Source organism: Antedon mediterranea, chromosome 10, assembly GCF_964355755.1.
Source record: "Antedon mediterranea chromosome 10, ecAntMedi1.1, whole genome shotgun sequence".
In the NCBI taxonomy this organism is placed as follows: domain Eukaryota; kingdom Metazoa; phylum Echinodermata; class Crinoidea; order Comatulida; family Antedonidae; genus Antedon; species Antedon mediterranea.
In genome coordinates, this window is record NC_092679.1 from 1,998,179 (window position 1) to 2,012,127 (window position 13,949).

Below are 13,949 nucleotides of genomic sequence, written 5' to 3' on the forward strand. Positions count from 1 at the left end.
AGGAATAGATTTTTTTTTAATGTAATTTACTGTTATAATTATGGTACATTATTGATTGTGTTTTTACAGCATTTTTATTATGTGTTTGATCTTTTTTTATCAGTGAATGTTTTTTTGTGGGGAGGGGGGTGGGGTGGAGGTAGAGGTGTGAGAATGAGGTCTATGTTATTTTAAAGAAATTTATTCAATCTTAAGAAACTATTCAACTGCAGTTACTGCAGTAAACTACATGTTTTACTGCAGTAACATATTTTAGTTTTTTTTCAATGAAGTTTGTATGATTATTGTCCCTCAACAAACTTACTAATGTTCAATTACTGTACAAAAATTTTGACATGGTCCCTAAATAATTATCATGTATAAATATCTTATTTGATGATGATGCACCATTCTCTTCATTTTATCCATTAAGTTGTAAATCTTTTGTAATCTCAGTTTAATCACAGTTGTTGGTATGATTATGAATAACGAATCTGTTGCAAATAAATCACTTTAATAATAGTATTATGCAATATTAACGTTGATGATGCTATTCCATGAGTATTCATAATACGGCTCTAAAAAAGAAAAGTTTGTTAAATTTGATACTTGAAGGGGATTGTAAACAATACATTGAATAATCAACAATGTAATTAGTACATTTTATTGTTTAAATGCAAATAATAATAATAAGGAACGGATAGAATAAATTATATTCCCCCTCCTCTCTTACTTCCCTCCTTTACCCTCCTCCTTTATACCTTCCCCTTCTCTTCCTTTACCCCTCCCCTCTCCTCTTACTTTACCCCTCCCCTCTCCTCTTACTTTACCCCTCCCCCTCCTCTTACTTTTTCCTTCCTCCTTCTTTATCCCTCCCCCCTATTTTTCCTTTTCTCTACCATCCCTCAATGAATAAATAGTTTCCAAAACTTGATTTCAAAACATGATTATAATAATTATTTCTATTGCCTTCCTAAACTGTTGAGTAGGTTGTTTACATGCCTTGCATGTTAATGTTCAGTTAAAACGTCAATGACAGTTAAAACACCAATAAATGCTTTGATTGCATGCGATATAACACCCTTAATTATCACAATCAACCTTACATCATATAACAGATGCAAATTTTTCAAGGTTGAAAATCTCCAACAAATAAATCACAAAAGTCAGTATAAAAAGTACATTGCAACATTGCTGTACTGTTCTTATCAGACCGCCGCGGTGTTTTTGCTTTGAAAATATAATATCTTTTAATAGAAAAAGTGTATATTATTCGCGTATTCTGTAAATTCAGTGTGTGTTATTCGCAATCAAACACTGCTCTCTCATTTTGATGATCACTGGAGCGAGACATTTGTCGTTTGAGCCTTTGATGTTACGCTTTTTAGCTAAATATGTAATCAACCAATATTATTAATTGTCTTACCAAAGTCGTCTCTCTTTTTTATCCTAATAACCAAGTGTGTATGTTCTTTTTACTTTCCCGCAATAACATTCTCTGCTTGGAATTCTTGAATTGATGTGGAACGCAAACAACTCTCGTGTTGGAATTAACTTAAGCTAATTCTAAAATATTAAATGAATCATAAAACATAATTGTAATATTTGAGGTAAACATTTGCTACAAATAACATATGTTCCTTTAGTTTTAATTTGAATGGATAACAATGATTATAATTGCTTACATCAAAGGATAGGTATAATAAGGTGTTTTTGTTATTATTTAATAATAATAAATATAAACTTTGCAACAAAATAAATAATATATTTATTATTCGTCAGACAGCATTTTATAATAAACAATTTTACATTTTATACCCGGAGCTACTCTTAAATTAAAGTGGCAAAAAGTTAAAATTTAAATTACTAGTAAAAATTCTTTTTTCTTGCAAGGTTCATCCTATTAAATTTTATTGAAAAACATATAATACTAATTGCATATTATTACTGCATATTTTAAAAACATATTTGCAACGTTTTCTTCCTTTTACATTATTTCCAATCTTTTCTATTTAAATTACATGATCACAATCCACCATACGGCCATTCCTATCTGTAAATCTTCCTATCTTGATGGATGTAACAAATGTAATAATCTCTATAGTCTATAGCATTCTGACATTTTATCCTGGAATTCCCAAATGAATTACGATCCGAACGCAAGATCTACTTCTCCGCAATCATTAGGAGGAAATGATTTGTCTATCACCAATTCAGAAAATGTGTTTCAGTAGCCGATGTTGGTGAACAACTGTATAGGCTGCATACTTTGATGAAGATAGTCTATGGTGACAATTACGAGAACAAAGCAAGTGTATTGTGTTAATACAGTAGTAGAGTAAATGCTAGGAATTGCTATGTGTTTATGGTTATAGCTTATGTTTGAATTATATAAATCAGAATACTTGTAAAAACATAGCAACATATTTATGGCATTATATTTGTTTTTATTGCAAGTCAAAACTAACTAATTTGTTCTTGTTCTTTTTGATGTTTTATAGTGTTATAAGTTACAATTGCTATTGTGACAAGCAGTGTTTAAATACCAAATAAATGTATTTGAATTAATGTTTTGATTGTTTCTGAAGTTGGTGCTCAATGAACTCATGGAAAAGCAAATAGCTATGTGTTTATGGGTTATGGGTTATGGGTTAGAGTAAGAGGTACATTGTTTTTTTTAAATATGATTTACATTTTAAATAACAATTGTTTCCTAGATTTTAATAAGACTATCTTCTGTTTCTCCACAGAATAACATTGGAATGCCAAATGGATCGAAAGCTGCAGAATTAGCCCTTGGTCGAGGTCCTGTACCACAAAGTTTGGCTGCCATGCCCCCACCTGAAAGAATAGCAATGCTACAGAGTATATCCAACCAACAGGTATTGATGCCGTTAGTAAGCAATGGAGTTTTACCAAGAGGACAGATGACACCAGCTGAGATCCAGGTGACAGCAGCATCTTTGAGTACATCTGCTGCTGCATCATTCTTCGCAAGGTAAAATATTTCTAAATATGTTTGTTTATATTTATTTGTGTGATTGTGTAGGCCTACCATTGTGTACATACAGTTTATCCAAGGGAAGCCAAGAGGTGTTTACAAAATTTTTAAGCAACTGGAACTGCTGGTGCCAGAGAACCAGAAGATCCCTATATATAAATATAGTCAGCCATTTATGAAAACCAAACTCCACTGGATAACAGTGTGTGTGTGTGTGCGAAAGTAGCATGCTATTATTCTTCTATTCTCTAAAGAAGGACCAGGTGTATACCCTGAACATTTTAAAACTGGCTTTCAAAACAATCATTAAACACTTGTTAAGTTTGTTTAAAGTTATTTAACGGTTATAGCCACCAGAACTTCAAAAATGATCCATGGATTTCTTTTGTGTGTGCATTTAAAGTTTCTATATCTTTAAACTTTCTATAATCTGTAAACTTATAAATTTCTCGGTGACATTTACATCGGATGGTGGGATATATTCTTTAATATTTCAGTTTGCTCTTCAAGACTGCCAAATGTATCATCACTGTCAGAACACTTTGTAACTGTTCATGACTTTATGACAAATCCATGTGTTACAAATGCTTTATTGCAGTATCTTACACAGCCTAATGGTTGTACCATATGCAGCATGAAGTTGAAAAATGATCTATCACCGCTTATCTTCAAAAGGCAACCATTTTTCTACTATATGTCTAGACTCATATCCTTCTTCTTAATTTAGTTTTTACTACTGTACCATGTTAGTTCACATTTGACAAACTTTAGGAGCGCTGCAACTAGAAGGGAAAGTTGGGTTCTTGATTGATATACTGCTAGGTTCAATATAAATGAAATAAGTGGTAAAACTATCTCATTATCAAAATTCTACTACCCCAACATTTTACATTGCATCGCACTTATATAAATATAGAAAAATTGTAATTTGTTCACATTGGGAATTGAACACAAACAAAGATATGGATGGAGTTCCCAGGTGGACCAAGATATAGATGGAGTTCCCAGGTGGACCAATTAAATCTGCATCTATTCAAATGTGCAGATGCAGCATTCACATCCAAATGTTGTGATTTATCCTATTTTCATCCAAAAAATTAGGAATTTAATATTCTACAACAAAATCATTTCCGATTGTATTGTACTACAGCTGCCTTGGGTAAAGTGTGTCTGTTTTTCGTTCGTGTGGGTTAGCTTGCGTGCTAGGCACCCCAGCGAGAAGGGCATGGGGTTGCATATTTAGCAAGAGTAACTTCCTAGCTAGTGGGCCTAACTTTGTGGTGGGTCTGCAGGAGAAAGTGATCGTAAAAGCTACCAGGGACTTGAGCTCGATAGTTTGTGTTGATTCAGCTAGGCCCTTGTAACCATGCTTGAGGTTTGTTACAATTACCGATGAGATTGCTTCTGGCCCCATCAATATGATGGATGTCAAGCTGGCTAACTGCTAGTGTTATATCGATATTATACAACTTGTGAATATTGTTACAATTAATCATTGAAATTAGTTATTTTATGTTGATTTTGTATTTATAATAGGTTTGCCTTTGGGGATTATTATGTGAGCAATAATACATATAATATTATGATGGTTTTTCCCATTTATCAGCCTTAATAAATATTATTGACATAAATAAATAAAGGTCTTAACAAATAAATTACAAATTAAAAATTATAAAACATTATATTTCTTATATTTAATGCTTTTACTTTTACAATTGAAAAAAAATGTTAGCATATTTATTAAAAATATCAAAATATAATATTCAGCATTTTTTTATGTTTAAATATAAAATATCTTGTTAAGATGTTTAATAAATGTGTTTAAATGTTTTCTAAATTAAGAAGATATTCCAGCACCAGCAAATTATTGTTTTCTTTTACTGCTTTTTAATAATTATTACCCTGGATATTATTTTTAATATCTTTTGTTAAGCAATAGACTTCCCCAGTGATGACTCATAATAATAATTGTTATTAATTGTAGACAATGATAAAATAGTATACGCCCATTGTCGGTCAATCACCTACTCTAGACTACAATATAATGGTCAACATATGTCCACCAATAAAAAATAAATTAATACCTATTTCTAAATTATAGTCATCAAATTCAAATAAACATTTATTTTATCATGCTGGAGCCCACTTGAAATTAATTGTAATTTAAATAAAACCTAATTGTCAATGCGAGTAGTCTAGTAGATAATAAGAAGGTTGGAGAAAAGAGGACATGAGATTGATAAAGAAAATCTGTACGTACCCATTCCTAAAAAATAGGTATTTCTTTTTAAAAAGGAGTAGGGATTAGGCGGCATAAATGGCATTGCTACATTTACATGGCGATCGAGGTAGTATCATGGTTCTGCATAGAGATAAACTTAAATAAATGAAACTACATCTAGCACAAAGGGAACATCTTCAACACCCACAAACTGTCCCTTAATAGGGATGACTCTCCATACGTAGTGTTAAAACATACTTTGCACCCTGTTCATAATAGGATTGATCCAAGAGAGAGTTTTTACTTTATTTAAACAGATGTATAAAAGACAAATAAAATAAAAATGATATTTTCATGTATATTTTATTATTGTTATAAATATAGATGGCAAGTAATGACGTAGGATCTAGTGTTATTGTATGTAAGACTAGACGGTGTAAAGCTAAAACTGACGCATTGCTGAGTTCATCTCATGGTTATACAGGCCGGTCAACCCCCAAGGCTGCAATGTATCGCTTGTGAACCGTAACTTCAGGGTTTGAATATGATCCTAGCAACTACTGAATAACCACTTGGAGTTGCGATATAATCCTTAACGTATCGTATTATTAGCAAGAACGTATTCTTTTTCAAATTAGGCAGGATACTTGTGGGATATTGATGGTAAATGCAATAAGTTTTAACACATAGTAGTAATATCTCATCCAATTTACTCATTGTTGAGAGAATTATGCCATGTTTTTAACTTTACTTCATCACCTCATCGGTTTACATGTTGTTTTTGATTTCTCGCTCTCCAGTTGGTGTATCCAAAATATTGTTTGATTTCATTCCTCCATCGTCCTCTGCTTCCGTTTCCTTAAGATGTCCTACTGTATTTGTAAATTAGTTTTCACCTGGCAGTGGTACCCCCTCCTTTGGGATACTCCTATTAAGGTGACACTTTCCCATGAAACCAATGACATGTTTTAGCAGTCAAGACCAACCTCTATTCAGGGGGCAATTTGTTGGCTCCCGAAAATATCCCCTTAATAGATATTTTACTGTCTGTATTTTTCAATTCATTGTACCCTGTTATAATTTACTGACAAGACTGACATGGAAAGGTAGATTGTTTTAAAATAAAAAATTTTGACTGGAAGAAGAGACTTTAGCAAAACAGTTTTAACTTTTGGAAACATTTTCAAATACCAAAAGGTTCAAGTGGAATCCAATTTGATAGGTTAAGTGAATCATATAAATAAATTTAGCTGATTTATAAATGAAACTTTATTCATTCATTGTTCAGTCTACTTTTTATTTCTCCAAATCTATTATCAATAAGCAACGAAATTGCTATTTCCTTTTATGTATCCATCATCATCTATGCTTCTGAAGTATCAAAATATCTTGGACACAGCGTGATTGACCGCTTGATGTGTGTGGTCACTTCTGCTCAGCGTCTGTTGTTATGATAGGCCTATACAAATGACTTATCCTCTGATCTCGCATCTTGCACCAAGGCACTGTTTATTGAAGTCTGTAGTAGTGACTGACAGATGCGAGTAGATGATTGCTAAGTCTTGTGTCTGGCATCACGTCTTATGTTTCAAGTTTTTTTTTAATTTTCAGGTCACCTTTTCTTTCTATCTTTATCCTAACATTATATTAATTTTATATTAAATATTTTTTTATCCATTCCTGTTTTATTTAAACTGAATTTAAATAAAATTTGATTACTAGTTCATTGTGCCTTGTTGATCCCACTTGGTAGTAAGGTGGATGGACTATTCCATTTATTTACAGGGATTATATTAATATATTTTTCTTTAGGCAGAAAGTGCCGATGCGTTTTAGGTGTGTGTACCTCAGGTCTGTACTAAATGTTAAATTATTATACTATATTATTAAATTTGTGTGTAGAATGAAAAATCCAAAACAAATATTGAAAAGAAAAAGTTGTTTTTAAGTTTTTAAGAAGTGTGTACAAAGAAACTTATTTTAATTATTATCCTGATCCCATTACTGTATGTTTCTTGAATTGTATACCGGAAATTTAGTTTGAGGTGTTCAAAACTTTTGATGTGGAAAATTGATTTATAAATTGTGGTTGTCTGTTGTAAGCTTCAGGATATTTTTCCGTAAGGATTAGTTGTATTTCATATCTTAATAAATATTCCTTGCATGGTACTTCATCTGGAACAAATGGAAAGTTGACGATCACAGTCCAAAAAAAAAAATTTTATTGAAATGCTGTCGGTTCAGTTATTATAAGGGTATTAATAATTCAGGTTGAAATATTGGTGTGGTTAAAAGAGACGTAGCCAGAGGGGGATTACTGTAAACAGAAAAGCCAAAGCAAGTACTGTATTATTAAGATGTTATTGATTATTACAATCGACTTATGAAATATGAACAGAGAATAAGAATAATCGGATTATAAAAGAATATTGAGATATTCGGAGTCAAACACAGAATATAATAATAATAATAAAACTGTCTTTAATCACACTTGTTCACCTCAATGGTGTTTTTCCACATCATACAAAAATTAAATTAATAATTTAACATGAGTTTAACGAAGATGAACAGAGCACAAGTAAATGCTCTACATGCTGTTTTTACTTAATACGAAAAAGCTTAAATAATAATTACTTATTAATAAGAACTTAACTAAAAACTGGAAATCTTAGTTTGCACAGAATACGTTTTGATAACTGAAAATAGTAATTCAATCATAAATTTGATTATAATAATTTGTACTTCTGGTCAAAACATCTTCTTCTAAATTTTAGACTGTACAGTACTTCTGTTAGTGGAAAAAAGGGAATGAGGGTGGGGAAGCTATTAGTAATACTAAATTTACCCTAATTAGTGCTGTGCCTAGAGATACATAATGTAAACTACAAATACTCTATCTGTAATATTGGATATTCTTTTAATGATGTGTTAAAACTTTCTGCAGATGAAATTCATAAAAGAAATTAGAAATGTTGTAATATTGCCTGCAAGAAAACCTGCTCCTCCTAAAGTTCACTCACCTACTTACACTATCAATAAATGCCTATAAAAATTCAGACTGATTATTACCGACCAAGAACTAATTAACCGAAAACATTGTATCATTGGTTGGTATCTTTAATAATGACCATTGAATTAATAAAGTGCGTTCTACGGTCAAGTGTTCTATGGTCAGTAAAGCCTCGAGGGTTTGTCTTCCTTTATATCGACACACGTCAGTTGCTGGCAATTGTTTAATGTACTTTGTAACGTCCGTCGCCTCAAGATGCTTAAAGAAAATCTATTACACCCGCCTCTGGTTACTGTACTAATCTATTGTGATCTAGGCTACTACTCTAAGGTGGAAATTTAATTTAAATTAAGTTGAGGTGAAGTGATGTCCCTGATATATATTAAATCTACATTTTGAATACTGTAACGTATTGTGTTGTATCATACTGTCCGTATACATTATTACAACACAATACTTTACGCTCTAGTGTAGTACCCTCAAATTTGTTTTAATCTCTGTCTACACTATCAAACTAGTTTGACACGAAAGTGTAATGTGCCCAAATATGGTAATGATATTCCCAAATATGGTGGTGATATGACATCATCGTGTCCATATATGGGCACATCACATTTTGTTGTCACATACAGTTTGATGATAGTGTAGACAGAGCTTCAATGTATCATTATGAGTTGCTTTATGTTGTGTACAGTCTATAAATAGATCTATTTTTATATACATTAACTATTATACCACTGGAGTCTGATTTATTAATAATTTTAAAACTATTAAAACTTAGCATGGTACATAGAGTTCCTTGAAAACATGCATTTACTACGTCAACTTTGACTGATTTATTATTACTTGAATTCAAACTGAAAGTACTATTTAAAATACATTAACAGGGAAAAATTTCATTTAAAAATTTTGTTTAGCAAAATTGCTAATCAAACTGATTGTCGAGTCAAGAAACATAGTTTTGTATTGCATTTTTTGCTACACAATTTGCAAAATGTGTAGCAATAAGGTTGTTTTGTATAGCTTTTTGCTATGCTACACTGGCGAAATTATTCCCTGATTAATTATAATAAAAATGACATTAATGTAATTAAACTCAATATACTGTAACACATGTTAAGTACAGTAGGTAAATGATAAGGAGTATTTTTATTTAGAAAACGTTTTGGCGTAAAAACCATTGTATACATTGTTAAAAGTATTGAGACGCGAGTTGTGATAGCAACGGAGTTGACCAATGTTGTTGATTATCTGCGCCGTTATTAATATCAATATACTTATTGTCACTTGAAAGTTATTTGTATTGTGTCGCAAGTATGTATATAAATCGTCTAGGTTAAAGTACCTTTCATAAATGCGTGTATACATTTATACACACTCAAAACCTGTGATGAGAAGTGAAATTATATTAACTTGAAAGAAACCCAAGTAGGTGAGATTGAATGGGAAAAAATGTAATGAAATCTAGTATTCTCTTTCTGTTACTATGGAGGGCTATAACTATTTACTATGGAATGGCAAATAGGACAAAAAGTCATTAAGCATTAAAATTGCTAGAGAATATTTAGATTCCAAACTTTAGCATGAATAAGTTCGCTTTTATTGTGCTGCTTATGATTGCTTTATCCCAGTATTCTTGTAAAGTGCTCTGATATTCTAGTTATTTGAAGATCACTTTGAAATTTGAATTAATTTAATTTCTCCCAGATCAATTACAAAGCATTACTTTTTATTGCCGTATGAATAGTTTTGGTGTAAAATTATTGGGTTAGTCGGTTACTTGTCATATTTTACTTTTACCTTATTTACGATTGCTTCCATAAAATGATGATAGGTTTATGTTGGGATGTTAAGATTTTTCTTTTGTGCGGAATAAATCTGAAAATGTCAAGGTGCTTCATCACCTTTAGAACATCAACGTGTTAAGCATGCGTTGGAAAGGTGTGCAAAAATCAACTTCACTGATGAGAAAAAACGATATGATTTATTTTATATACATATGTATTCTAGAAATGATTGAGTATCCATGGTTAAAATGACGTACACATACGCTTATACAGTTTAAATGTCTGTTAAATAATTTAGATTTTTGAACATTATTAATATTATAGTCTTGCTGTCAATAATGCTATTCTAATTACTATAGCGTGTCTCTGATTTGTTTACGAATATTGATATTACTTAAGAAATAATTAAGTAGCGGTACCGGCAATGTCTTAGTCCTGAGGGTGAAGATTGATGCGAACATCGTTCAAATTGACGCAAATCTATTTATTACGTCCAACTTATTGAATATGTTTGTTTTCTTTAAAAACAGCCATTAGCTAGACAAGAGAAATAGGATGTGATTATTGGTGGTAATTTTTAGCTACATATCCACAGGCGATTTGAACGATTAATTCAAGATGTTGCAAGATAAACTGGTTTCAGCAGAAAGATTTCAACTCTTATTGTCACTGCGTGATTGATATCAATAGTATGAAGAAATCCAAATTGATCGTCGTCGTTTTCATTGAATTGTGGACTTTGCTCTTGATATGAAACGACGGGATATACCGCCTTAGATGTCGAACCGACAATGATGAAGTGTTCGTTTGACAACGACACTCGATTCATATTGATCACGTTTTTGTTTTGTATATTTATCGATAATTAGTAGCTGCACTGATGAGGGATTTCCGATCAAATGTTGTGGAGATTGGTTAAATAGCAAATGCTATGATGAGAATGTATTAACTGTGATAACATTCAATTCAATTATTTCAACAATAAAATGCTTTTTATCATTGACTTTCTGCATTCTGTAAATTTACCTGGATAAACCAACATTAGTCCTTATCCCTCAAAGAAAAGAGAAATTTTTAGTTAAACACCCCTGCCTGTCAATGGTGAAGTCCTGCTATTTTGTTGGAATCCTGTTATCTTTCTATACTTTACTACATTCATATATGTTGGGAATACATAACATAATTCAAGACTAGCACTCAATAGGATATGATCAATTAATATACGTTTAACCTCAAATCCATCAAAGGTCAAAATCGTCCTTATAATTGCATCAACAAATAAAAACCCTTTAATTACTGATAATTCCTCTCTGGTACCTATAAGTCTGAGAAAACAAACTCCTTAAGTATCATTGGTCGGCAATATCAGAAGTTTAAAATGCAAAGCGATATTTGCAGGTCGCTCGTCTTGTGAATGTCATAATAGAACATTGACGAACTAGATTATGGCACTTTTTCCTCATTATCATTCATTTTTAATATGATAGTATGGCATAATCTATTTAAATAATCAATCCCTGGACAAATTCTTAATTGACCATGTTTATTGAACAACTAACCATGACAAAAGAAACAGTGAAGACCGGTCCCATCTGAGCCATGGTTCCTCCCATTGGCCAAATTTGTTTTTATTATTTCACATAATAGAGCATTTATGAGAATCTAGAAACTAAAAGCAAATTATTAGCCTACCTATTTTGGAAAATTGCATTATTATTATTTGCAGTACTGTATTCATAATATAATTTTACAATTTGAAATCTATATTTGATTTTTCTTTTGTAGTTTTGTGGAAGCATATTAATAATTTATATATTCAATGAACTATTGAACTATACTTTATAGTATTCTTAAATAAATAATAATATTTTATCTTTTGTTTTGACAAAAAATTGGAGAAAGTTTAGAACTATGTTTTTGTTTGTTCGTATTTCTAAATAAACATAACACACATGTGTTTGATTTTGATAAATATTAAAATAGTTTAGATTATAGAACAATAATGATGATAATTTTATAAAACTAATGTTTGACCAAGATAAATAATTCATAAGTTAACAGATAATACAAAATCAAAGATATTTAATGGCTTAAATTTGCGGAATATTTCAAATAAAATTTAATGGGCTAATTGAACTTACAATGAGATAATGATCTCAAATTACATGTGTGATATTACGCTAAAGACTGTATCATCATTGCTAAATCTTCGTAGCTGCTGTGTTAGGTTTCATTTAATTAAATTAAGATGTTTTGTATGATATTGATATAATATTTGTTTACATCTAGCTGGTTTAACATCTATATTTACATATCAACATACAGACATAGTAAAGAAAGAAGTGGTATAACATGTTGTTAGACTCTAACATTGGACTTTAGGCTGGTCCAAATAGGACACCTGGAGTTGGCCCAAACCAGACACTTTGAACTGGCCCAAACTATATGTTTATCTGGAAAGTGTGGTTTGCAAAATATATTTTTAATGGCATGACTTTTACTACAGAGAGTCTTGGTTCCAAGAGAATTATTATGCAATATTAAAATTATAGAACGGAATCTGATATTAAAATGACATCATAGCAAGCCGTGGAGACTAGTTGACGTTTCAATATAAATGTTAATTTATTGGTAGTGGCCAAGAAATTGTCACTTTGCTTTGAGCAAATTATCAAATTTGAATCTTTAAACACATCAGCTATGATGGTTCAATAGCTTAATATCACATTTGAAGGATGAGCTGTATAGACGAGGTCACAATATGAATTAAGCTTTTATTTAGGACTCGAACCTAGCCACTAGCATCTAAACTGAATACACAAAGATCACATAGATGTAATCTCAACTGAAGGTTGAGGTAAAAGGAATAGGTCTTTATATGTTGTTTCAGTTTATCATTTTATACATTATTAGTATAAAAGTATAATTTAAAGCAGCCATCTGGCAGCCAACGTAAAATCAGACTGGTTCATAATTTTCTTTTTTTACCAGGACAGTTTATATAATTTACGTTCCATAATAGTTTGTGTACATTCCTATATTTTCTAGGTTCTTTTTATTCAATATCACAGACTTGAAAATCTTTTATTATTTAATATTGTACCTTAAAATTGGACATGGTTGGTGTAGAAAGGTTTTTTTTCTTGTTTCTTTTATCTTTTGTTTGTACTGTATCCTTGAAATTGTAATAATTGATAACAGTGCAATTGTTGGTTCTTCAAGAATAATTTGTACCATACATTTCATTGTGATATCTTTACAGTAATTGACAATTCCACCTTATTTGTTTACAAACGATCTTTACAATTCTTGTTCTTTTTATAAACTTTGCAGAATTCTGTTTGTCTAGCAACACAATTGATATAATTTTATGGTATTAGATTTGCTCATCTCAAAGTTTGTAAAAGATAGTTCAGTGACAGATCTTTTGTTGCTGTCCATCTTTTATGTACGTCTGTACTTTACTACAGTATTTCAGTTCATGGTAATAATATTTTACGTTGTAATGCCTATTATTTAATCTGTCAATGATGATTCCACTATTGAATTTTATACCTTGTATTTTGTTAAGTTTTTATATTCTAAACTTTTATTGGGCACGTTTCTTGATGGTTTTGTTATAATTTAAAAGTCAAGGCCTGGGTATTGTACTGTATAGTTTAATGTACTCTCATTTCTATCTTTTTTCTTTTTAAAATAAGAATAAGAATGTTATTATATAATTGTCAATACCGGTACTGTATATTGATTTATGGTTTTGGAGACTCTCTAAAGCAAGACTTTTTTCTAAACCATCTTTTAAAAATTATTTTAATTTAAATTATTTTGTTATTAGTGTTCAGTGATCAGGAATTTGCAGGCTAATAGTTTGTTATCTTATGAAAATGTTTTGGAATATGACGCGATAATTGTGTGCATGAATAATATTTTGAACGAGATTCTGTGGGAAAG

At 30.9% G+C, this 13,949-nt stretch overlaps 1 protein-coding gene across 4 annotated transcripts in view; it reads left to right on the forward strand.

Moving 5' to 3' along the window:
• The window catches only part of LOC140060893 (uncharacterized), a 119,793-nt gene that overhangs the window by 69,186 nt on the left and 36,658 nt on the right, over positions 1 to 13,949 (forward strand). For all 4 annotated transcript variants that reach the window (XR_011847379.1, XM_072107255.1, XM_072107256.1 and 1 more), the window contains one exon: positions 2,730 to 2,977. Coding sequence is in view for 3 of the 4 variants with exons in the window: in XM_072107255.1 (XP_071963356.1) it covers positions 2,730 to 2,977 (248 nt within the window). In the remaining variant the exon portion in view is untranslated. The remainder of the gene's footprint in view (positions 1 to 2,729; positions 2,978 to 13,949) is intronic.